General features: G+C 37.9%; 1 protein-coding gene across 2 annotated transcripts; it reads left to right on the top strand.

Moving 5' to 3' along the window:
• Positions 1-174: 174 nt before the first annotated feature.
• LOC140752382 (synaptic vesicle membrane protein VAT-1 homolog-like) lies at positions 175-27,811 on the top strand. 2 transcript variants are annotated; one of them, XM_073086655.1, is made up of 9 exons: positions 175-549; positions 17,295-17,424; positions 18,947-19,162; positions 21,221-21,372; positions 23,529-23,632; positions 24,411-24,466; positions 25,732-25,926; positions 26,110-26,320; positions 27,666-27,811. In XM_073086655.1, exons 1-9 carry the CDS (start codon positions 296-298, stop codon positions 27,695-27,697), a joined length of 1,350 nt encoding a protein of 449 aa, XP_072942756.1. In that variant the 5' UTR covers positions 175-295; the 3' UTR covers positions 27,698-27,811. The 2 variants fall into 2 exon arrangements, with proteins under 2 accessions (XP_072942756.1, XP_072942755.1); XM_073086654.1 differs by having other exon boundaries at positions 26,110-26,356.
• Positions 27,812-27,992: the final 181 nt, after the last annotated feature.

The following is a 27,992-nucleotide window of genomic DNA, read 5'->3' as shown; positions in this document are numbered from 1 at the left end:
ATCCAGGTCCTGTGTAGTGCAATATCGTGCGGGGCGGGAGGAGAGAACCGGCCGGCGGCGGCGCGCGGTGGCAGCAGCGGCCACCTGTTCGCCGCCCCCCTCGCCGACCACCACCCCTCCCCGGGCTCGCGCCGCGCCCCGACACCCTCGCTGCGCGCGCTTCTCCCTTCCCTCCACTCATTCGTTCTGCGACGCGTCGTCTCGCCGGCCGGCTTCCGCCTCATTCGCCCGGGCTCATTCGCACCGCGTCCGTTAACCGTATCGCTCCGATCGCCCACCGCTACATACAACAGACATGACGGAGAGCACGGAAACCCCGGCTGCGGCAGCGCCCGAGAAGACCCCCACGGAGAATGGAACCACCGAGACGCCGCCGGAAGAGACTCCTGAGAAGGCTACTGAGGAAAAGGAAAAGGAGTCAACCCCACCGCCCAAAGAAATGCGCGCTGTAGTCCTCACCGGCTTCGGCGGACTTAAGACTGTAAAGATTTTGAAGAAGCCAGAACCAACAGTTGGAGAAGGCGAAGTCCTTATTCGTGTTAAAGCCTGGTAAGTCATTTTTCATTAATTAATTACCCTATTTTTCTTCATTTTAAAATTAAGTACATATTCCTACACAGCGGCGCTCTATCGGCTAATGAAGACGTTCAACATAAAAACGGTCAATATTTTTTTAGATTCGTTGAAAGCGGGTAGGTGCGTATATTAAACTATCAAATTGATAGTATTTTTGGATTGAAAATTATGCTGAAGATCTAACGGATTAGTGGTTTAGATTTAAAGTAATTGCCAATACTTTATTCAGAGTCTTGCCATGAGCAAATTAATGCTTTTATTGATAAGGGTTGGATGCGTAATGCGTAATTTCACGATCTGTTGGATATGCCTATTTACCCAGTGCCTTGCCGGCCCGGGCGGATCCCGTTCGCAACGTCTCGCCTGCCTCATTAACATCTGCCGGTGCCGTGCACCGTGTTGCACAGCTTATGCACTCGATTGAAAATTCTGCACGCACACTTCCATCCACTGCCGGCAGTGCGACGCGCCCTAAGTTAAGCGGATTTACACTCTAAAGACCGACGTATCGACGGACGCCGGCCGGCGCCTAGGGCCGACGGCAACTTAAAATCACCATGACACTCTTATTTTTCGATTCCTTTACAGGTTTAATCACCAGCTACATTTTTAACCCGTCAAAAATACCCGAATTACCCTAAATAGCTTTCGTTATTTAAATTCAAATTTATACGCCACAGAAATTAATGTCATGTTGTTATCCAAGCCGATTTCGTGCGAAAGGGAGTTTAAAACGTCGACTGACATTGTTCTTTGTTCGTTTTTATCGCTCCAGTGCTTCAGATAATACATCGGGCCAGTCTCGCCGACAGGCTACTTACGAGGACGACATACGATTTATCTGCTACTTTTCTCGTTAACGTTAACTGCCGGTTCGTTACAGCCTTAACAAAGCGTTCACTTAACTTCACTTAACTGTAAAAGATCGCTTTGTTAACATATTATGATGAGTAAATAGGGTCTAAATCACTGCTCGGCAGTAAGAGTCACGTCCATAGGTCGGAAATTGTTTCTTGTAGCCTAATTGATGCGTTGATGTCTAATAGCTACACCGTTAGTCACGTACAGCCGCATCCAGCGTAATCCAAGCTGCATTTGAAGGCAGAACTGATGAATTTGTGGAGAGTGAACATTACGCAGGTAATTCGTGGGTAACATAACTCTAACTTGATCCGACGGCGGAGGCAGAGGAATTTCCGGTGCACATTTTTTTGCTAACAACGCTTCACAAATTCGGCCTTCAGTCTTATTCTAAAATTTTTTATGACTTAAAATTTATAAAAATCTTAAAAGTTAATTATTTCATAGGATCATCACTCGATGCAATTATGTCATTTACGCGCATGAAATTGTGAGAAGATTCCATGCTTGAAGTATCTACCACAACGACTGATAAGATTGATAAGATCGCGAGTTTAGTCACGAATTTAGTAGGTAATCATTATTTATAAACTTGCATGGGTTATATCAATTTTATTGACTTGTTCAGTAGTTTGTTTTAGCACTAGGGGTGAGGGAAGAATGGAAATGTGTAGGTGTTTACGCGAGGTGCAAGGCAAGGCAAGCGCAGAGCGCATCTCCGTTCATGCTAAATATAGCGCGCTTATCGTCGACTTACTATGTAAATGACCGCGACATACTCGACACCAGCTGCCGCGAAAACGAACCAACTGGACGACCCGGACGGTACCCGATTTAAGTTAACTTTCCACCACCTTCAGCAGACCCAAGTTGAATGTAAGCATGGTAAGTGACGTTAACACTCTTCCTCAAACCTACTGCAATTTGAGCCACGTCTAACTGTTTTAGACTCACCAGATAAACTGTTTTAACTAATCTTAAGTTTTGTAGGAATTTTAAGTATTCTTGATCTAATCGGGCTTCTGACTCTCGCTCCAAACCAGTGCTAATGTTTACGTGCTGTAATGTTTGTTGCAATTATCTATGTATCATCAATTTAAACTTTTGTTATAGCTCTTGCTCTAGGTTCTTAGGTTGACTACGATCATATCTGTGGAAAAATGACACAAATTACTCAAAGCTACGAAAAACCTTTCGAAACTATATAAAATTTTTGAGGTACATTAAGATTTGGCTCTTCACTGAGACGTATGTTCTCGACTTTCTTTTATAATTCGTGCTGATATAATAGCTTACACATGTGTCGCATATGATATTGAACACCATGAAACTTCTCTGTATCCCAGTCATTGTACGCGCATAAAAAAAGATAACACCAAGCACATCTAAGTTGCTCTAAATATAGAAGTTTGTTCCAGTTCAAGGGTAGCCGATGGCGTGTGTATGTAATCGTAACATAAACAAAACAAGTTAACTACATGTTTAGAGTATATTGACCCACAATTACATTACGTAAGCTAAGACGCCCGCTACACGGCTTGAATCATGTCTAGGACCATTTCTAAGAAAACATTTAACTATCACTCTTAATTAATTTGTCGTGGCTTCACATACTTTTTATACCTACTTTAGTATGACTTTAGTACATAAAGAGTAAATCGAATTAAAATCAAAGTAGTATTAACAAAAATACAAGTTTGTGGTAGTATTGAAAACATGATGGAACTAAAGATATTCTAGATGTTTTACTTATTGTAGTCATTATTACAAAAATTACTGCATGAATTCCTACCAGGGTTTAGTAGGAAAGAAATTAGAAATCAGTGTCCACCTAAGTCCACCCATAATATTTTCATACTAATAAAGCTTCAATACATAATTCTGATAAAATCAAAGAAACTATTCAGATAAAACTTAATGCAACCATAAAATACTAAAATAAGTTTAAAGTAGGAATGGGAGTAAAGCAAACATGAAGATATATCTCCCAGACAATCGGCCATTCTATTGGTACAGCATACAAGGGCTCGTTGTTAATAGCGCTATTAAATTAATGACATGTAACTGTTATAAAATGAAATCCAACCTATTACGAAGCATAGCGGACGAGTAGAGTGGAGCTGCACATCTTTGGAGCCGCCGCTCCACTTAATTTGTTTTTGTAAGACTTCACGCAACGAACGTACTGATGAATAACATACCATTATATTCAATTAGGTCAAGCCAGTGTCAGTAGAAGACGTCTTCGGAGAACAATCGGGGTACTCACGCCCTTGTACCCAAGTGGTTTTCTTTCTGAGAGTTTAATTATATGTGAACTCATGAGGGATAGAATATCATAGTGAACATCTATATCGCATTCTCGTAAATGTTAAGTTAGCTGTATAACAATGACAATTTCACATGTGGTTTTACAATTAGCATTAAGGTGAAATGAAAGTAAAGAGATTAACGATAAAACTGCCAGTAGGTGCTGCTACCCACAATATGGATAAACCATTATTATCCAAAATTAAGCAACGGTATTGTTGTTTCAATTGTACGACATGAGATAATATGCGCTACGTTTTGCCAAATGATACCGGTTTCATATTATCAGGTGGGTTATCACACCTTTTCATTGCGTTTCGATCAGACGACTGCGGCGATCGTCACGCTGTTTCGTTGCAACGAAAGTGCGTGTTAATTGCTTACATCCTTTCCTTTGTTGGTGTATCAATTTAAACACTAAAAATAGCATCTGCCCCTCGAGTTCTGGGCCCGGCCTCTATGGTATAAAGTGCAGTATTGTGCATTTTAATGGGCTACGAAGCCACATAAGATGGGAGAGCTGAATTTGTTTATTACCCTCTTCCTTATTGAGAGCGTCTGCGCGAGATAGCTCTCTTCCTATGAGTCACTAGAAAGTTATGTTCTTGAGCTAACTCGGTTCGAATAACTGGCTGTTGTACCTGACTGTAACTTCGAGTGGGAGGACTTGCCTCCAAAGCTCTATGGTATATATTTTGAACATTATTTTCAATAAGCATTACATCCCATTATAGGACTTTTGGTTTACTTGTGCATTTAATAAGATGTGTTTGCTTTGTGTCAAAGTTAATCTGAATATACGCAGTTTGGACCAGTTGCTACGATTCGCTAGGTCTTTAAATCTATTATGAATGAATGTAAAAACAAAATAGAAAAATAGGACTATATTAGTAGAACCGTAAAAGAAAAGAAATATAAAAAGGCAATAGAAGAACAAGAAGAAGAGTTCGGATAGTTTTTACTTAAACACATATAAGCTATTATTAAGACATTATATACTTAAGGACAGAATTTAAAAAATATTTAAGTAACTTACAGTAAACGGAAAGTACTAAATGTCGAAGTAGATTCCTAAAATAGCAGGACATTCACACTAAGCTTAACTGTAAGCAAGATATTTTGTTTCAAACCGGGAAATCCTATAATATCTGGCGATCCAGACAAGTCACGAGCATCTGCCAATCCTACAAATAACAATGAGGAACGTAATACGAGTAACAGATCAGATAATGGCTGGATTCCATTGGTGTAGTTTTTCAAATGTCTTTCTCGTCATGATCATTGATTCCTCTGTTGTAATTGATATATCAAATTCAATGTTCGAATCACACAGATCTGTAGTTAGAATAATAAATCATTGTTAACCGCTTCTCCGAATTGTATAATTTAAAAAATACTTAACAATAACTGAAACCTTTATTTTAATCGTTTGCTAAATTTAAATGGATAATCCTTAAATACCATTATTGTTATTGGTCTCAGTATCTTTCTTTTATACTTATTCTGTACATATTTTGTCATATATTTATTACTGTTCATCATTATTACCCTTTCTCCCAGCTAAGTAAGCTTTTCTTATCCTTTTATCCGCCAATCAATCATATCGTAAAGACAATGTGACCTCATTCGGGTCATCACAACAATATCTGGAATTCTTCATGTTATGGGCACCGTCGGCATGCCCGACATCGTTTAATTTGTAGAACAATCGCAAGAACAATTAGTATGACTATGGCCTATGCGTCACGGGCTTATTCTTGTGTGCGTGCGTTCAGACTGGCTCTGATGAGTCAACTTAACTTAAGCTACTTATCGATATTGACTCAGCCAACCACGAAGTAACAACAATGATACCCACACGATAGCACGTTTAATTTATATGTATAGTTTTTGATTACTTAGGGGTGTTATTTAGGGGGTGCTATTTCAATGGATATTATTGACCTTGCCTTGGCGGCGCGCCATTCGGCAGACATGAAATTGATGATTCATGTGCATTTCCGTCGCGTGCCCTTTTAATATTGCAATATGTTTATTGCATTTGTTATAATTACTTTCTTTTAATGTCATTTGTTGATTAATGTCTTGGAGAACAACAAATACTTCTAAGCGGTCTAGACTTCTCACATTGTTATGTGTAAATTTCTTATAGCTAACTTCAAGTGTCTCACCGTCTAGTTTTAAGTTCGTTGCCGTGTCAAGAGATTAGACGGAAGTTGTTAAGCTCAGGACATGTGTCGTGCTCGTGAAATAAAATCCTTGATCGTACAGCAGATGCGGCGGGCGCGGTCTCGCCGGTTCGACCGCCGCCCGTGGGCACATTGTTCGCGGAGTCAATGAACTTACGAAAATGCTTCATCGCTTATTGTGCCCATAATCGAATCATCTCACCAATTTCGCCCCTCAAAATGTTGTATTCCCTTATTTCGTACAAAAACTACCTTCATAACTTAAATTCCTAAAATTTTATTCAAAGTCCTGTCATGTCGTTGTGCTCAGACAGCTTTTATTCAGATCGTAACCTGTAATTACAGTCAACCTTTATCAAATCTCTTGATGCGTATCTCGAACGTATCGCGCCCGAGGAAAACCTATTGCATTCACTTATTGCTGGTACCTTTCTATTTTATCGCCATCTATTCGTCGATTGCTGAGTAAATTGAATTGGAAAATCCCGTGACTCGACGTTCGCATGAAAAAGGGGTGTGGTTGCGTTGCGCCGAGCTCGGGGTGTCGGCTCGGTGGTGCGTTGATGGGGTGCTAGGCGACGCCGGGGGTGAGTCGCGAGTGCTCGGGTAATGTCTGGCGGGGGCGGAGGGCGCGCGAGCGTCAGATCAATACGACGCGTCCCCTACCCCCGCCGCCGCCGACCAATCTCCGCAGGCCCTACGTCTTTCGACGCCAATGCTTTTTTATAGCGCCCATTAAATATGCTTTTTGATAAATGTATTAAAAGCAAGTGTTTGCGTTTATATTACAAGATATCTAGCTGTACTTTAATATTACTTATCTTCAAACCTTTTCACTACTTACTGCCTTTGGTGTCTGATTTCATATCAATCGATTTAGAAACTGCGAGATACTTCGCGTGTACGTAAAACCGTAAAACACCTGTTGAACGTTCTTCAGAAAGTAATTTGGTTTTAACGAGCAATAACAATATTCATTCAGAACTGGCAAAACTACATGTTGATATAACTATACGACGAAACGAAACCAACTTAATTCCATAAACCTACTGAGAATATTTCTACAATTTAACATTTGCTGTGGTGATTTAATTTGACTATTGTGGTAAAGGACTCTGCCCGATGTGATCTACAGCCCTTGCCTCTTATCGATACACGAATGGGTTAGACTCCAGATTAGATTCACACACTAAAAATCACGGGTGGTGTACATCCAACGGAGGCTTCATGCCAAGAGTTACCTTCATGCCACATACCTATCTTCCCAGAAGTTATTTCTTCAATTTACTTTTTATATATTGACCTACGTGACGGTACTGGTGTCTATGGAGTAATTTATCATTGCGGATTAGAGCTTCGTGGACACTGCAAAAACGATCATGAGTCACATTTTTTCTATTACAGCAAATCAAGTGTGAAATATCCCATTACGCCGCGTGTGTCGCAAATTACGTCTGACTCTGTAATAATACGCAGTTAATCAAGTTGATATTGTAACTTAATATATTTACAGGCGGCCTACTTTATGACATTATTGGGTACGTTTCTACTATATATTATGATATATTTGTGTTTTGCTATTAACCCATCAGATAGTATTAATGTCTAAATTGCATTGTCGTAAGGATGATAATTTAACGAGGATTCAATGTACCTTGTAATGAGACTCAAAGGAGACTGCTATCTTTTTGAAAATTAACATACCTTATGTTTATGTATTAGAGCCGATAAAAACTTTTTGATATCCCTGAGGAACAAATCGAAACGTGTCGGACTAACTTACGACAAACCTTATTCCAGATTATCGCTGATACAAATAAGATGATGGGCCCTTAGGCTATTTACTAGCACGCTATGAAACATTTACACACATTCTTCGATAAACACGTATATTACATGCATTTTATACACAAGTCCACCACGTGTTCTTAATTTGGGCGTCTCCGTCCTCGCAACTGACAAAGGATTCTCGTAAAAAAAGACAGACGCCGATGTACGCTACACTTTATAAACCCGAAACCCGTTCAGTAGCCGGAGTAAATCGATACCCATAAACTATAAGTATTACACATTCCATACGTACAAAAAGTCTGCTGAACCTTTTTTGGGAGTCTGTTAAAATTAATACGTTGGAAGTTCTAAGTCGCTCAGAGCGAGCTGCGGGCGGCGGTACATCGCATACGTGTTTAGAGTATAAATTCCGGTATAGAAGTCGTTGCGGATCTATATTTAGTTATAAGCAAAGGTTCCCTTCTCCCTTGTGTTACTGCCATCTATGCGCCCTTATATTTTATGCTCCAACGTTAAATTTTTTTGTTGCACCCGTCCCTACGGTTGGGACGGTCACTATTATGATATTCTGTTTATTACCAACACCGTCACGTTGGGTGACTTGCTTGGGTGTCATGTTTTTTTTGAGCCCGCATGCGTCAGGACAAGGGCTAGTTTCATTCACTGGGGATAATCATTTAAACATTGTGGGATACAAATCGTCTACATCTTTTATGTTAAGTACTTATTTAAAATATTGTTAACGAAATGTATAACTTTGCTTTCTTATACCGATGCGTCATGTCGTTCTATGACGGAAACATAGGAACTATTTTCCTGTGTCACGCATATTTCTGAATAAGTAGATATTGATAAGATTTGAGAATTTCGAAGTAAAGGTGATAAGTTTGGATAGACGTGAAGCAGTAATCACAAATCAATGACGAATTTAATACAGAATTTATTATTTATCACTATGTCATTTTTATTAAAACACGGTAGCAATTACTTACATTGTGAATTTAAGATAATATTAAACGTCAGATTTTTGCTCCGTGGAGCAGATGTTTTCTTCGTTCTTATCACGTTTCTGAATATTATGCCCTGTTTAGTATGCCCGGCGCACAAAGGAAGCACAACTAATTTAATTCGTGGTCCGATGGCTGTAACTTCATAAACCTTATTTTGTCAAAGCTTTATATTCCTACTTTGTATTATATTTGCGTCAGGCGAGTGTACTATTAGATTATACCTACTGTATAAAACTCTCGATTATAGACTGTAAGCGAAAAAGAGATAGATATAGCTAAGTGAAAACAATGAATACTTCACTCGCTTTTATACGAAAAAAGTGCTGGATACTTGAACCTTCGAGGGCCTGGGTTATTATCGGTTACTGCGATGCAAGCAAGGCTTTCGAAAGCGATAATTGCTCCGTTATCAATTTAAGTCTTGTCTGTTTTATATCTACAATTACAAAGCGTCTATTATAACAGTGTTTTCTCTAAGAACTGTATGTATGTGCACTAAAATCCTCGAGTGTTCTTGTTGTTGCATATGATCATGTATATATATCGATGAATTTATGATAATTGAGCTACCCTCGACAAATGTCCGACCATCAGTAAAGTGAACTTCACTTCCTGAGGTCGATTAAAGCGATGACTGTACCAAATGACAGTTCCTGAACATGACAAACACAATTAATGGCGAGAATGTGTTAAACTCACTTAAGTGGGGTGACGAGCGAACCATTTTTTGTAGTCCCACATACTTCTAGTTTTATTTACAGAACAAAACAATCGGCAACATAATACACGCCTCATTCGTATCATTAAGAGTTACTATAAAATAATTTGCGTGTGGTTAGTCATCAAAACGAATATACTGGTTGTCCTGGAATTGCAGGCTCGCAGCCCGTAGGTAGTCATTAAGTATGCAGGTATTTGTAGTGCCAAGTCACACGTGGCTGGCCAGCATGGCTCATCACAGCTCGATCGGAAGCCGATAGCGGCCGTCGTCACGCGTGTCACATTGTTTTTCATTCTGACCAGCAACCAACCGCTAGCCGGATACTAACGTGACTTTCCGAAAGAATCGCTTCCGACTCTTCCGAGGTCTTCTTGAAATGGAACAAGAATATTGGATAGGGATTATGCATACCAGTCATTTCCTGTTTATTAACATATCTGCCGGCTTAATGCTTTATTTCTGAAATTAAGCCGCGAGGAATTCTCACGGAATATTCGGTAGCGTAATTAGTGTTCTAGGTTATTCTTTGTTAATTATCTTTAATTCCTTGTTTAGATTTGGAAAACCCCACCAAATACTGTTACTGGTTAAGAGCTTTAACTATTTACATTATGTGTTTACATAGCAGTCAGTGGTTTAATATCTCGCTAGTAATTTCAATCGATATATTAACAGATTCCACGTACACACGCGACAAATACGTACCACAAATTCCATTAAACAGCTACATAACGTATCGAAGCCCTATAAAACAGATACACAGATAATCTTTTTATAAAATCGTGCATAAATTAAATAAGCGGCATTTAATACGTAACTTATAAATCTGTTTACATGACGAAAATAGCAGACACTTAACGTTTTGTCACTTAAAGCTATTAAGTTAAAAGCATATAGATATTTATGCATATTAAAACTTAAAACGCAGGATATTAAATGTATTAATAGAATATAAAACACCGATAATTGATGCTACGATTTCCTGCGCCATTCATAACACACAACGTAGGATAGTTCGCTAACTCATCGGCGTGTACTTACAGAATACAAATGAATCAGAAAGCACGCGAATAAGGAAATTCCATTCAGTGCGCGCGTACTAGAAACATTTAAAGTAACTTCGTAAATCATATCCAGTCAAATAAGGTTTATTTGGTACTGATTCATTCATATAGTCTTAGTAAACGTGGATATTTCACTACTGCATCGTGCATTCGGTAATATCATCAGTGTTGTGCCGTTGGCTAAGAACAGCAAGATATAGGATATATATTTTTTTCAAATGGTCAAAAGTTTCTCATTACGTGTCATTGTTTTTATTACGCTGCTGTTTTATTGCAGTAGGTAAACTGCACTGCAAATCTGTATTGTAGGTAAATATTCAAGATTACGATTGCATTTTATCTTATCTACTATAAATATAAATTTAAAGTGTCATGAAAAACAGTTAAATGGCGTAATACACCTAACATGCTATAAATCTATAGAATTGGAGATGTCTGAGACGTATTCCTGTGATACTGGGTGTAGTGGGTATGCACGAGACAGGGTGGGGCGGGGAGCCAGCATTGATCCGGAGCGTGCCTTGTCTAGTAAATGGCGAGATATAATACCTTATGTTCACGACCGACGTACAGCCTTCGTTGCAGGGATTTTTTTATCCTTCTTCGTAAGATTAAACTAGAAGACTTTACTTAAATGCTGAAAGGTTTTACATCATGCTTCTACCGTAATGGTATTGCACCACTTTATTTCAAGTTTACATACCGTTGATATGTTCTAGTTTTAAAATCATCTACAGTACCTACAATATACTTGTATATTTGAGACATTTAACTTAATCCTCAGATTAATATACTTGAAGTGGGCTACCTTGGCCGATGCTTTTTTTAGCTGCAATCATGCCACAATAACCTCTTAAAATTTGGTATAATTCAATTTCTGTACAAATACGTCCTCAAACTGTTTCTGCGATATAATTTTCATAGCCTACAAGTAGGTACAAAATTATAATAGTACCTACTGCGTAGACTGTAAGCGTAAGCAACGTAAACCTCATGAAACATGAGTGCCGAACGGAAGAAGTGCTAAACTTGTGTTGTGAGGTGTCACACCTCGCATTACAATGACTTGGATGCACCAGTAGCTGTGTTGCTTTGAGACATACATAGTCACACACACATGAATTCAAATATGTAGGTATATAACATTCATCGCTGTGAAAAAATGGCTTGTCTAACAAGAGTAACAAGTATTTATTTATTCAATTTTATTCCAAATGTAGCACGTACAATTAGAACGATGCAGTAATTTTGCAGCTTACCTGACACATAAAGAACCAAACTTTCTTCTTTACCTAGTAACTTATTAATATGAATTCATTATTAACGAGATAGATATAATGAACAATACTGAAAAAACGGCGAATCATTGTCCATTATTTACGGAAGCGTATAAAAATTAACTCAATTAAACGATTTTAATTTCGATTTTTCAAATGATAGTAAACAAAGTAAGTCAAGTGCGCACAATAATGTGGGGATTTCGCCGAAGCGCACTGGAACGTGACGCCGACATCCGACTTGAGCAAGTTCCTTGACAAGTCTAAATGCAGCATTAAATTTGTATCGTACGAAATACCTCCTGGCGAGGATTATTAATTAGGATTATTATTGTGTTTGATGTGTCCATTTATAATGTGTATGTTAATAATGAAAAATATTTATAATCGTTGCAGAAAAAATTACGAATTCTGTACATTCAGTCACGTTCGACAGGTGCATACTCTCTCGGATTGTGTGTGAATATCTGCGTGTGTGAAATACATCGTTATTACTTTCATGTTTAGATAACTTACGCTAAAAATCTTTTTAGTGACCAATTGTAATATCTACATACAATTCCAACGTTTTTATAAATTTGAATGGGAAGCTCTCAAAGTCGCATTTAGATGTCAATAAATAATCAGAACATTTATTAAAATATCTCTAATCTAAATACGTAAACATTTAGGGGAATAATTAAATTCTATAACAAAACAAAGTCTTAATAACTGCTATTAATCACGTAGTTGCATTACGAGTGCGGTTCATTGACGTTAGTTTGAGGTCAAAGCAGTTAGTTTCCTAGTTAGAGCCTATTCGTGTCTGGCGTGGCGTGCGGCGTAGTACAGGCGTCCCGACGCTCGTCGCGACGCCCGTCGCCGCCGAGTCGCCTCACTCCAACCCTGAATGCAATTTTAAATTACCCCGAACTGGGGTGCGCACTTTATTCCACTCCGAACGTTAAATTAACTACGTGAGGGGCGCTAATGCGAGCAAAGAACAATTTATTGAGAATAATTCCTACAGCGGCGACACGTATCATTCGGCTGCTGCTTAATAAACCGGAAAGTTATTTGAATTGCGTGAATAGAAATCCCACGCAATGCATTAAATCGCATTATCACCTAGATAGGGTTGTGCATAATCGGTTCAGGTAATCAGGTTACGCTCTGATTCAATTTAAATAATTCAACTATTGGGCACACAGAGAGGTTTTATTTTTCTTTCGAATTGTACCAACTGGTTTTATTTTTTATTGTATTAGATTTTTAGCCACTCGGAAACGGCGGTAATTAAGATTACTAAAGGAGGGCAGGGTTGTCGACTCCATTACAGTATTTCGGTTTGTGGCTGGGGAATTTAGGTTTTGTTATCGTTTCAAGGCTTTTATGTACCTAACTTAGTGTTAAAGACACGCAACTAGTAACAACGATAAATGTTTTAGTGGAATTAACGTACAAAATTTGTGAACACGCGACGGACCAGGCACTAAATTTACAAACATAAATGTTTTATTATGTTTATTGGTCATTTCTGGCCAAATTACGTCAAATGAATCGAAGTCGCCTCGAATATGTTTTACCTCTAACGAACGTCTAAAGCAAATTATGTGTATGCGCTTTGCAACTACATTTTTATACACATAAAACCTATTATACACATAAAACCTAGTATAAAATAAATTGTGTAGGCACAACCGCCGAATATTTCACAGTCGAAACACATAAATAGATTTGACTGTCGCATAAAGTACCGTTCCGATTTGACAAGAACAATAACAGTCGGACTGGCTACCTGCTAAACATCCGCACCGTTCCATTGAATTAGGAAACCGATTCAAACTGTTCAATAAGTCAGGTAGCGTTTACGACACAATACAATTAAACTAGCCGCGGCTTCGTGGAGGATTATCTCGGCTTAACATTCCAACCAGCGAGCGGGAACAGTCCTGACGAATATTGATTATCGATATATTTTTGAGGTGAAAACTTCTTCAGGTGCGTTACGAGGTGTATGGCATCGGAAAATCTTACGGTTCGCGATACCGAAATCACAATGTTACCAACAGTACGTTCGCAATTTAACTTTGATAGTTATTGAAATTTAAAGAATAAAATATAATTTTAATTGTTGCTTTGTATGCTGATAGATCCAAAAACTCGACTACAAACTATGGAATTTAATTTTTTTAAAGTGCATGAGTTGAAAACAAATAATTTAAGTTTTCACTTCAGTAGACTCCCATGTCTGCTGTTTTTTTCGTAATAAAACGACAGTACCCGGGTCCAATTTATCCAATAAAATGTATGCGGGCGCAAACGCTCTGGCGACATGCGTGGTGACTACCGCCATACCGATCTCTCATGAACGTAATTATTCACAATTACAGGCTTAGTACATTAAAGCTGGCTTTGTATCGTCAGTCACCCGTTGACGAGGGGAGTTCGACTCTTCCTGACACCGGCGACTCCCCTTCCGATGAATCAAACAAATAAAGAAATTTAAATGTAAATAGCGGTGATTCATTTGTTAATAAAGGTCGTTTTACGATGATTTTACGCGACAAAATATGATTCACGAGTTTCATATTTGTATTGTTATGAATGAGTGATAATGGTTCTTCTTTCATCCGAAATATTGTTTATTTTCAAAACTCTTTTACCGATACTTATTTTTGGGTAATTTCATTGTGTTGAAGCCTAATGGAATATATCAGTTTGACTTTGAACAATAACGAAGCAGGATAATCCCATGTTGCACGAATCAGAGACAATAGGGGTCCGTTAAAATGTAATGCTATTCACTTCACAATTCTTCGTAGGATCTTCGTTAAGAATAATGTTATTGTTCGCGATAAAATTGGATCTTTTGGGTTCTTAAATTATGTAGATACTTTCTGGAATGATAAGGCTTTATTAGGCTGTCAGTACAACGGTCTATAAACATTAAGTATAATTACTAATAGATTTAAAGTAAAACATATTTTGTTCTTAGAAAGTAATCTTTGTAATAAAACAAATATTATTTAAATTATATTCCAGTAGTAAACGCGTCATCGGTGTAAATTCCTCATACAAAGTGAAAACGAAATGACTGGTGTCTGGTTGAAACTGTAATGTTTATGTTTGGTGCGTCTGTCTGTTACTCCTCCATTCTCGTATTTGTAATGTTAATTATAAATAAAAGATAAGGCTAGAGCATGTTGTCAGTAGCGAACATGTTAACAAGCCGTAAACAATGTTCAGCGACGTCAGAGGCAAGCATTGTGTTCGCGGACGAATAAGTCGACTCATTACCGATAGTATGGGGGGAGACAATCGCGAAATATCGATTACCTACGTACGGTACACGGTACACGTCGCGACGCCCGCCCGCCGCTACGCAGTTAGCGCGCCAGACAGGACAACATAATGTACATAGCGTACATAACGCGCCAAATAAGTAGTGTTAGGATTCCTTTACTTATTATACAATACAAATGGATTTTAAGTGTTCAATACCTACTTACCGACCTGCTCTTCGTAATTAATTTGAAAATCAATTGAACCTAAAACATAAAGATTATTTACTTATGTACTTTTTGTTTTATTTCGCCTACGCTATCTATATACAAACGACCTTATAAATGGACAATGTCCGTTGTGCTTTCTTAATCCGTAAGGCTAAGGTAGTATTAGTAAAACCCTTAAAGCCTGTTGCCCTTTTCGGTGAAATTTATTTATATACCAGGTTCAATAGCAACCGTCCATTCGCACGATATTTATTATTTCTAAATCAAGCTAATTACAAGTAGGTACACTTTCACACCGCTACTTGCCTAGTTTATTGTTAGGAAAACCCCAGGTCCCCCCATTTTAATACTGGCCACCCTTGCCCCTCGACCAACAATGCGACGAACCAGCAATGTTGTAACACCGCGCACGTACCTACGTACAATAATTACATGTATTTGCGTAGGGACCAACCAGCATATACGTGCAATCGACATGAGTCACACACAATTTGCATCAAAATGCTTACTATTAAATAAATTCCATTTATTCAGTGTCTGTAGTGTAGTAGCGCTCTATAATGACCACGTCCATTCTTATCTTTACTTAGGATAATTACATGCGTGAACCATAAAGGATATTAGTCATTTGCAATTTACAAAGATGGGATATTAACAGGCAATAAACATTAAAATCTAAGGGAATATATTCAGACGATCGCTCTATGAGCAGTTTTAACTATCGCAGTATCGCTCAGTAAGAGGCCTAGCTTATACCTTGTATACATAGATCTACGCACTTGGCTTTTGACGTCGGATATCTGGTCCTCAACTATTACTATCTTTATAGCTCTTTCCATTAAAATATTCATAGGTTCCGAGCGAATGGAGATGAATGGCGGCGTCGTAAAATTGAGCTTCTTATAAAATAAAAGCGAAATCAGTTTATATTTACAATCGTGGTGTGCGCACTAAACTGAACGTGGAATGATTTAAATTAACCCACATTTGAATTTATATCGTGTTTATATAGGAACACTGAATATATATCGATAGTGATCGATACATGGACATATTTTAATACATATTTAAATGTGGAGTTCTTTATTCAGATCATGTTTAAGCTTGCGCGTGATAACAAATAGCTGCCGCATTCCTTCGTGGCCGCACTTCATTAATTAGAGCCTGCAGCTTTATTAAATGGGAGCCCCGCTACTTTGAAGGACTGACGAAATAATGTTGCTCAAGGTATACATTTACCATCATTTCCCAGTTGGTGTTATTTATCTCTTTCGGTTTGTTTAAAGGTTGTAGAATATTTTATATCTACTTCCAACCCGGTGGTGTTAACATCGTACGATTTTTAACAATGGCCGATTTAAACAATAATAGTTTGGGCATAATCTGTTTATGTAGAGTTTATGGTATCCCATTTTAAATTTTAAGGGTAACAATGTAACTAATTGTCTTCAGGTAGGACAATTTATGTACTGAAACACTTGAAACAAATTACCTACCCGCTTTTCAAATCTGTCTAAACGAATTATAAAAGAAATCTTTTTCAACTTTCAACTGAGGCAATTAAAAGGCAATGGCAAAATATGTTTTAAAGTGTAATTAGCACTGCAGCACTTCACATAGAAATTAATTAAGGTCTTACAGCAGAATTTCCTCACAAAGTTTAAATAAATTGGGTCAATCCGGGCTAAATTCCAGAATAATTCAGAGGCATCTCGGCTATATGAAGAACTCCGTTGCTATTTAATACTTTTTACTTATTTACTGTACTTACGATGATTAATTTACTGTATTCTGTCTCATGGACGAGCATAAAGACAATTTTATATTTAATCATCTAGAACCAGAAGATATTTGATATATTCATCATTTGAATCTACCTGACTGGAATTGAACTCAGAATCTATACAAGGCTTGCGTGGCGTGTTTGCCAATAACAATGTCATGCAGGCCCTAAATAGGTCTTAGCCAGTTTGAAAATTACAATATTGTCTATTGTTACAGCGGTCTGAACTTCCAAGATTTGATCGTGCGCCAGGGCGCCATCGATTCGCCTCCGAAAACGCCTTTCATCCTCGGCTTCGAATGCGCTGGTGAGATCGAACAGGTTGGCGAAGGAGTCACCAACTTTAAGGTAAGAAACTTTACCTATTGAAATATAATTTAGGTACATGTCTGCATTATTTACTCTCGAGAGATTCTCCTTATCCTTTGCTAAGCAAACCGGGATCCCAACGGTATAACCGACTTCGTCATCAACCCATTACTGTCCCACTGCACGGGTCTCCTTTCATAATGAGAAGGATTAGGCCATAGTCCACCGCGCTGGCCAAGTGCGTATTGGTAGACTTCACACATTTTTTTTTATAAATTTCTTAGGTATGCAGGTTTCCTCACGATTTTTTCCTTCGCCGTTTAGCAAGTGATAATTAATTTCTAATACGCACATAACTTTGAAAAATCAGAGGTGGAGGTTTATATAGTTTTGTATATTAAGTACCTACGTATCTCTCATTTTATTTGTAAAAAATATTTTTAGGTAAAAGGAAAATAATTTTAAGGAAACTATAACGCTACGTGCTATAGTATAAATTAATTCATCCAATTTTGTTAAACTATTATGAGTTCGAATAATACGATATTACATTGGGAAGGATATGCGTAATTAATTATGTTTAGGTGTAAAAACTGATTTTATAACGCAAATGTAATTTGTACTGTCAGGTTAAATAAGAATTAATATGAATCGATAACTCATCATAAATACCGCTAGTAATTTATAGTTAAGCCGGATAAGGCGGGTATTAGATATTCCACTTCATATATCCGTTGGTGGTTGGTGGTGGTATTCATTTAGATATAGCTAAGTATTATGATATATTTGAAATATTTTTCATTTCAAAACAATAACAACTTTTAATAGAACTAAAACAATGGCCGTATGTGTCACATGTTATCATACTGTTATGTGGCAATGCCTAACTAATTCAATACTTTGTAATATTGTTTTGTAAGTAATAAAACTACAAAAGGTTACAACAGTCTACACTTAAAACAACAACAATTGATAGGACAGTTCAAGGAATGTGACATGAAAAATTTTCAAGCGAGCTTCGGATTATCAGTGCAAGATCCCTTAAACGGAAACCTCTTGTCTGTGACTGAGGGTGGAATCTTGTGCCTTTCTGGCTTTTTACGCGTAATTACGCTGGCTTTAGTCCTTGTCCTTCAAGCCGGAACCGATTTAAGCTATGCTCCACCGGTTCAAGGGAGAAAATGATGTGCGATTCACGTTCAAAGTATTTCAGCCGTGTTTCTGAGGGGCAAAAAAATATTTAAAGGTAGAACAGTGACGTCATTAACTGTCTCGTTGTGAAATGAAAAGATGCGATATTTTTCTTAACGTTAAGTTATTTACGAAGGGATAACTTAAAATCTATTGAGGTCCGTGTACACTGACAAGGAAAGGATTTAGACACATTTAAGCTGAAATGGTGATTTTCCAGGACTGACGTGCTACTGTTTCTGGGTATAACACCGAAATAGACTTGGCGGTGCGGTGGAGCATAATTTTAACATGTTAAAAACAGATACTTCTAAGATAATCAAATACCTTTATGCAAATGTAGGTATGATAGTAAGAAATTTGTACGCAGGTCGGAGACCAAGTGGTAGCGTTACCTGAGTACAAGGCTTGGGCGGAGCTGGTCACCGTTCCCGCGCAGTATGTGTACGCTCTGCCGGAGGGCATGACAGCTCTGGACGCGGTGGCCGTCACCACCAACTACGTGGTCGCCTACCTGCTGCTCTTCGAGATGGCCAACCTGACGCCGGGCAAGAGTCTGCTCGTGCACTCTGCTGGAGGCGGCGTGGTAAGATTTATATTTGTTATTTTTAATACCGCCATATGATCTGATGATTTTGCGCTTTATGCATAGTGATTATAGAGTATCAGCAAGAATAGATATTTTATTTTATTGAATTTATGGTTTAGGGACTTCTACATGCTATGGTTTACATTGAGAAGCTTAACTTAGCGATAGGAATTTGAGGTATATTTCCCCACAATGCTAAATATACCACGATAGTACATAAATTATTTATGTGAGTATTTCTGACCGACTTACCAAAGAAAATAAGTTCTCGGTTGCCCGTGTAAATTTATTGTGCGATATCTTCGATCTTTTAAGACATATAGGAGTAGCAGACGAGCATGCAGTCCACCTGACGGTAAGTGGCTACTACCGCCCATGGACATCTGTAATCAACCCCAGATAGGATTAGATATCCTACCTGAGGTCGGCCACAGATGCTTCGTTGCCCCTGAGGAATAACCCTTCAAAATGGAATACAGCAGCGCCTAACACTGCTGTTATTAGGTAGAAATAGGTGTGGCGGTGGTGCCGCCGGTGTCGAACCACAAAGGGTTCCAAGTATTTGCCCTTTGGTAATACTTAGTTCAAATCTAGATTTATCACTTTAAATACCATGACGATCTAGTACTTTCCTATACAAAAGAGAGTCTGCTATCAATTTAGAGTAAACCACTTCAAGCACGGATTGTGCATTAAATAAGACTAGTGTGAGTTACAGCTACGTTACAGAACACTCGTTACATGGAAACTTCTTCCGCTGAAAATTCAAGATAAATAACCAGCCATATGAACTCACAATGAACTGCTCTCAGTATCTTATGCACATTTTGTAAAATAAATTTAAAGTAAAATTCATGTCGGTTTGGACATAAGCAAATAAATGAACCTCGCTAAAAATACCGGCGTAGCATTGACCCTGGGAACCACTGCTCAGTATCTACTTCTTCGAGCTTTTTGTTCGTGTGGTACACAACTGTAGCGGCGTATGTACGTATATTGAACGTGCAAACAATGTTACATATTGTCTAATTGTCGGTCTGAATTAGTGAGAAAAATAGTCCGCGCAAGAATGTTCTTCCGTTTATTGCGTCACTCATTACCCTCGGTGTCAATGACCCGTAATTTGAAACGGCTAGTTTAAGAATATGAGTGGGGTTCGGACATACCACTGTCAATTATTTCAACACATTCAAATTACAAACACGAAACTCCATCAGAACGTGGTGTAGGCGAAGGTGGGGCGGAATCGTTACTGGTATGAGAATAGCAGTTTCATTTTCTACAAGTAGATACTTATCTACTTAAATTCTCCAGTATAATGATACGATATTAGTAGCGCGGCTCATGAGCAAAAAAGTTACAATTGTAATTATCGGCCGGGAATCAGATTAAAACAGATGCCGTAACGCTCTGTAATAATGGGTACAATGAGTAGATATTAGTTACTCACGAAGTATAAGTTTACGTTAAGCTGGTTTGATTAAACCTTTAAATCGATAGTGAATCTATAATAATGGATCTTTGATCGTAAGCGTAACGATAAGAAGCATTGTAAAAAGTATTTGTAAATTATCTTCATCGCTGCTCGAAGTTCTCTATGATCTAAATTACCTATTAAAACACATAAATGTTTATGTACAGTTTGAGCAAATTTTCTTGATATTTCAAGTTATTGAATAAAATGAGAAGCACACACTGAACAACTGCCTAGATGTTAGAATGGCTTGTGGAACGATTGCAGTAACAGCACCGCCACAATTTCTTCATTATTTTAGCCCGGCTATATAATGACATAGGGTGCATATGGTAGGGTACATAGGGTACATATAGCAAAAAATCCGCGATGAATTTTAGACAGGACTCCTGCGCAGTTTAGACGTACCAGAATGCCAGTGCGCTATCGTGGCCACTTGCAATGGTTTGCTCGCTTGTTTTTAGTTTACTTTTATGATCAAAACCACATATCAAAATAATATCATAATCATCAGTTGATTCTCCTATCAAAGTCTTAAGTTTTTTTCACGAACGATTGTCTTAATAATATTCTTTGTTTAGGGTCAAGCCGTTGCTCAGCTTGCGAAGACGGTGGACAACGTGACGGTGTTCGGTGTTTGCTCCAAGACCAAGCATGAGGCTCTGAAGGCTAACAACAACAACATTGATCATCTCCTCGAGAGGGGCAGCGACTACACCAGCGAAGTGAGGAAGTGAGTATTTACGCCACGCACTATCATTTTTTTCTCAGGGGACTAAGTTTCTACAGTGGGTTCTATAAGTTTATTAAACTTGTTAAGCCATGTCAAATTTTTAGTGTCTTAGGGCGCAAATATGTGGAAATATCCGAATCTCTCATACGATGGAAACGTGCCTACCTACATATAAAACGAGTTTTTTATACAGAGTTCATAAGCTTTGTTCGTATTATATCATTAAAATTACACCTGCTTTTAACGAGTCATATTCAGATTAATTTCAGATTGCAAAGTGAATTCTAAAAATGCGTAACAGAAATCGTGAAATCACAGCGCGTTAAAAATATACCGCCTACTCGGCAGCCCTTCCCGCTAATGGCCGTTTGTGTATATTACACGTGGTATGCAGGAATTTTATTCAAAGCATATTATGTTTACATTATTGCCGCTATAAATATTAACTCCGCTGTCATTATGGCTCTGTTTACTTATTTCGCCCTGATTATGAAGCGTGAAGTCTCTCACGTACGCTTTTGCACTTTCCTTTTCGAGTTTACTTTTATTGACGTTTATCGTGATAAGAAAAGAAAGATACTATGTTCGTTTTACACGAAAAATGTGTTTGATTAAATCTACATTACATTTCATAAAGTAACAATTGAACAGGTAATCAAATTTAGTAATTTTTATCGAAGCTTCTGATCTATTAATATATTTTAAATCGTAAATATATTCTATTAAAGTCGATTCAGATGTATCTTTTCCTTCTTGAATTGGAAAAAAACCTACTGTTTTGTTATACATATATTTGTTTTGTTTAATTTCATCAATATTTTTGGAAATCGGCACTAATACATTCACAATTTAATAATGTCGAATAACCACAAGACCTCACTACTTAGAAGTAGTTTACCCACTGTCTAGACCGGTTTACGACCGGTGTTAGTATCAAAGTTAAAAAAGACAATAAAGTCAATCGAATCGAAATATTTGTACGCTAAACTGAGACCTAATAAAAACTTTATTTTTTTCAAATGCATTTATAGTATCAAACGAATACCTATATGTCATTATCATTATAATAGCATATTTCGTCCACATATTTTGACACATCTAAAAGCTTCTAATAATATTTTTAATTAACATAAAAAGCGCATCCGGCAGAGGATATTAAAAACATTCGTTAAATATGTGCATAAATAGAGTTATTTATGACCAAACAAACCATTGATCCACTAGTTAATTTTATTGATATTTATTAGAGCTATGTTCCTACATATTTCAGTCCCATTATAAAGATGTTATACTATATTTTACGCTAGAATTTAATGTGGAACATGTGTCCTCCCGCACATTTTGACACTTCTAATAATATTTTAATTTAAAAAACAAACATCCGGATGCGATCATTATACGCATACCGTAGATTTTTATCGTTCTTTACGAGCAAATAAACCATTGTTCCAGATCCCAAGCTTTGTTAATTGATAGTTATTAGAGTTACATATTTCATTCCCACCCATGCCGCTCGTGTGATCCTTTCGTGACCAAATTATTGAGACCTCCCCATTCCTTGGTTTGCGACGGAACGCCACTTAACTTGGAGGACTTGGGGACGTTCGGACTCTAAAGTTAAGGTCTACTTGGGGCAGACAAGTCATGCATTAATTGTTCCGTTTATAACTCGCTCCTTAGGGCAGCTGCTTCGTAACAGCCGCGCGGCATTTAATTCTCGTAAATAGACAAAGATATTTTTATATCTTGAGCTCTTCTCAGCGTAAACAAGTTCAGCCACACAATCTTAATGTAAACAAACAGTACCTACGGTTCTTGTAACACTATGTGAAGGTGGCATACTCGATATGAAGCTTAAAGCTCCTTATAAATTTTCTTACAGTAGGTATTCTGAAGAGAATCGATAATAAATAAGAATGGCAATAAAGAGAAAGTTTTATCAATTTCCAAAATTACCAGAGTAATATGAGTATCAAGTTGACATTTAGTCAATCTAAGTAGTCCATGGACATTATGATTTTGACAAACGTCCTACTGTAGTGGATAAATTCCTTGATGATGTTAATAACGCCGCAGATAGAAACCACACAAGGTTAGTTCAATTATCTTATTGTTCTCCATTGGAGGGGAAATTTCTCATATGTATAATTTGGCAGGATCTCTGCTGATGGCGTGGACATCGTACTGGACTGCCTCTGCGGCGAGGAGTGCAACCGTGGATACTCGCTTCTCAAGCCAATGGGACGGTACATTCTGTATGGTGCGTATTCTCATTTGTTTTGGAACAGATTTTCATTTCTTCATGTGATAGGATAAAGGGAATAATAAGAAAGGGATTTTTTTTATATTATAGGTGTAGCAGACGAGCATGTAGTCCACCTGATGGTAAGTGGCTACTGCCGCCCATGGACATCTGTAATCAACCCCAGACAGGATTAGATATTCCTACCTGAGGTCGGCCACATATGCGCCGCAACCCTTGAGGACTAAGCTGGAACGCCTCGAAAAAGTCTGTCTCCCTTACCACACCCTTCAAAACGGAACACAGCAGCGCTTAACACTGTTGTTATTAGGTAGAAATAGGTGTGACGGTGGTGCCGCCGGAGTCGAACCACAAAGGGTTCTACCACCTTCAAATCAAGGGATGTGTACTCGTACCAATTATAAAAATGCGTGTGATTTTTTTGGCGCTTTCTGTCTAATCAAGTAACATTTACATCTGTCACTGTCATTTAAGTGGACGTACTTTGTTAATAAATAAATTGAAACAAAAAAAAATCGCACATATTATTTTAATGCGTGGTTCCATTTAAAAGTTTTACTACCACTTTATTGTTACTGAACTTTCCTCCAAAAAATAAGTTACCTATATTTACGTTTTGTAAACTGATCGCATCTTATACTTTCTACTTATACACTAAATAGCATAGTAATGATTGTGAAATAACTTCATTCATTCAATAAATATTATGACACTTCTCTTGCCTTCGTCTAATATGAAACTTTAAGCGAGGTCTTAACAATAGTTTTTATCTTAGGATCATCTAACATCGTGACTGGCGAGACTAAGAGTTTCTTCAGCGCCGCGCGTGCCGTGAGTACCGAATGTTTTAATTATCTGATTTATGAAGAATGCTTCTCCAACACCCCGGCTTCGAACCCCACGTCTAGACACTTACGTTGAAACTTTTACACTTTTATAAACTTACATTGTATGTGAGTGTAAGTCTAGACACTATAATAACGTAGGTAAGACAGTGAGTAATAATATAATCGCATCAAAGTTTTAAACGCATACATACTTAAGATAAAAGTATTATGTTGGTACCATCGGCTGTAACAAGATATACCTAGTAATAACAAATTCCACGTAACTCATATCGATCTGGCTTGGATTCCTGATTAAAGAGTTATCAGAATCATTAATTCTGTTCTGGATCCGGGTGTTTGTGTACTTGTTCTTGTGTTTGTTCATGGCATTCACAACAAAACACTTCTAGAGATCAGTTCGGGAGGTGTCCGTTTTAATTTATATTTCAATCCCTGTCACTGAGAAGAAATCATGTCATGGAGGTCACCACGTAATATTTTAAAGTAGCTTGAGAACCACTATAATGAGACTAGACAACTAGATTGAGAACCACTAGATACAAAATTATAGTAAGCGATTTTTCTAAGGTCTGTTCTCTTGAAAAAACTGCAACTATCAGCAATTTATAAGTTAATAAAGGCTTAATTAATCTTACGGTTGTATATTCGAATCAAACCATATCGTATTTAAGTACTTCCTTTTCAACACCAGAGAAACCTTAGCAATATTAAGGGATGTTGTTACAAAGTAGGCGTGTAGCCAATAAATATAGGTTTCTTTTTCCTTGAAAGCAGTAGGTTTAACGGTATTTTTATCGCACTATTTGCCAATTGGATAGGATAGGCTTAGTATTTCATGATTAGCGATCGAAGTTAATTCCTTCCGTCTTAAAGTAATTAAAATTAGTAATAATCGATAAATATTGATGCTTTTTTGTTGGTAAATCTAATAATGAAATATTAATAACGACTTCCAATGTTCGTATATTCAAGACGTACACAAGAAACCTTTTTTAGACTATTAATTTTGTTTGGTGCTGTGGATAGCCTTAAAAATAAGTAGGTAGAATATTAAAGACAGTGCATGGAGTGCCTAAAACTTCTAAGGACATAGGTAATTAAAGTGCAGCATCTGTCTAAGCCGGTAAAAATTGCTTTTACGTCTTCATCATAGGAGTTTACAATTTACAATGTACAATTAGTCCTTGTCGAACTGATGCGGATGACGCCATTTTTGGGAGCTCGTCTCACCTTACATCTTCCCTACAGTGGTGGCAAGTGGACAAGGTGTCGCCCATCAAGCTGTTCGACGAGAACAAGAGCCTGGCGGGGCTGAACCTGCGGCACCTGCTGTTCCAGCACGGCCGCGCCGACTACGTGCGCCGCGCCGTCGAGCGCGTGTTCGCGCTGTGGGCCGAGGGCAAGGTCAAGCCGCTCGTGGACTCCACCTGGGCGCTCGAGGATGTAAGTAACGACCATTTTTAGAAGTAATTCTTAGTCAAAAGCTTATGCAGAAACTAAGTCAGAAAAATTTTACACCAGAAAGATAACCTTCAGCAATTGATTCTGAGCAAATTGATTCCGAACGTTATTATGAAACAAAAATTCATATTTGAAATAATAAATCAATCATTGGTTTGTATGTAGGTTGGCGAAGCCATGCAGAAGATGCACGACCGCAAGAACATCGGCAAGCTCGTGCTGGATCCGTCTCTGGAGCCCAAGCCGAAACCCGCGACTCCGGCCAAGGGCAAGTCCGGAAAGGAGAAGAAGCCAGCCAAAGAGAGCTCCGAGGAGAAGAAAGACAAGGAGACCAAGGAAGAAGAGAAGAAGCCCGCGGAGAACGGCGAGAAGAATGGTGAGGAGCCACTCACTAACGGTAACAGTGACGAAGGTCAGTCTCGAACTATTGTGACCAGGCATGCTTAGACGCGTAGACGCTTCACATCGAACGTATGTACTTAATTATATAGTTTTGGCTTTAGCATTTCGATTAACTACGCGCACTGGCCAAACGTAAGGCTTCCGTCGGGAAGCCGGACGGCATCGATTGTCACAGGATACGGGCAGCCTTTAGACCTGCCTGCCTTGCTCGCGAACGCTTCATTTACTTATTCACGCTTGGAAGTAGATGCCTCATACTACCATATGACATGTTGTTATTATGACTCGAGGCTTCTAATTGGTTTCAGTACCTATTTGCTTTTTTATCACAGCATTCAAACATTAAATTAGATTACAAGGAGAGTAAACAGCAGATGACCGGTCGTAAAACTGCATTCAAATGTAGTGCGGATGTGATTAATTCTATTGTACTCACAATAAATTCTCAAGGAGGGTGAATGTCAGACAAGCGCCTAGCTTTAAACTTATTGAAGCAGTCATCAGAAGGAATTTTGATACTTTTCTGAGCTAATGGCGTATTGTAGCTACTTTAGATACGTAGTTACATTTAATGTTATTTCCCTCTTTGGAAATTGATTTCAAAAGTAAAAGAAATAAATATATGAAGCAAGATGCATTGTAATTGATATGTAAAGTTAAATTTTAAAAGTATTATAACAGGAACATGTCTAAGGGCTGCTAGTACTAACGTTTAGTCAGCTTGGTCATAACATGTCGGGTCTTAGGACCTTCAAGCTATGCCTTATTTTATCTATTTTATAAAGTTTCACTAAAACATTCACGTATAATGTTGCTAGGTTTTTATAATGAAGTTATCTAAGTATGTATTTTTATAAAAGAAAATCAAACAAAGGCACGGATTATTCTCATGCTTTTTAAGCAACCACGCAAGATATTTTTATAGTAACTATATAATTTTAAGTAATCTATGCAAATAATTGCCAACATCATGCCTTTTTATATTGTATTGAATTATTTAGTTTTAAACATAGTATTATATCAGTGACTAGTGACTACTTAAAATATAAATTTGGGAGCAATTAATTAAATACAAGTTGATATGTCAATCTTAATAAAAATTTACTTACCACATAAAATTATATTTATAACATTTTAGTAAAATTTTAGTAAAGTTTTCAGGATATTCTGGATTTGATCTCCGTACATGCGTAATTTGCTGCTATTTAATTATTACACATGATAAAAACTTTATCACGCAAGCGCGACGAATCCATACGCTCCTGAAAACGCAGTAACCACTAATCGGTCGGTATGCTCAGTGTCGTGTCACATTTCAGACTCGAAGGAGAAGGAGAAGGAGTCTAGCTGAATTGTTTCCCCGGAGGACTGGACCAGACAAACCACCGCCAACACATTATTTAGAGTTGCTGCTCGTCCGGCACGCGCCGCGCTTGCTCGCGCCACACATTCTGTTGCCTGATGTTTATTACGTTTTATGTGTAAGTCTGAGTACGGCACTGTTCGGTGCTTCGTGCGTATTGTCACTCCGAACGATATGTACCAATCGGATCGGATAGTGTCGTATAGATTCTCAATTAAGTTTAGTTTTTATTCGTTTTATTCTAATACATTATATTATCATCACATTCTTTATTTTAGATTTA

This window comes from Epargyreus clarus, unplaced genomic scaffold (assembly GCF_041222505.1).
Source record: "Epargyreus clarus isolate Ecla_fem2 unplaced genomic scaffold, WU_Ecla_fem_2.2 ptg000024l, whole genome shotgun sequence".
NCBI lineage: Eukaryota > Metazoa > Arthropoda > Insecta > Lepidoptera > Hesperiidae > Epargyreus > Epargyreus clarus.
The sequence above is the reverse complement of the archived record's forward strand: the minus strand, read 5'-3'. Positions and strand labels throughout refer to the sequence as shown.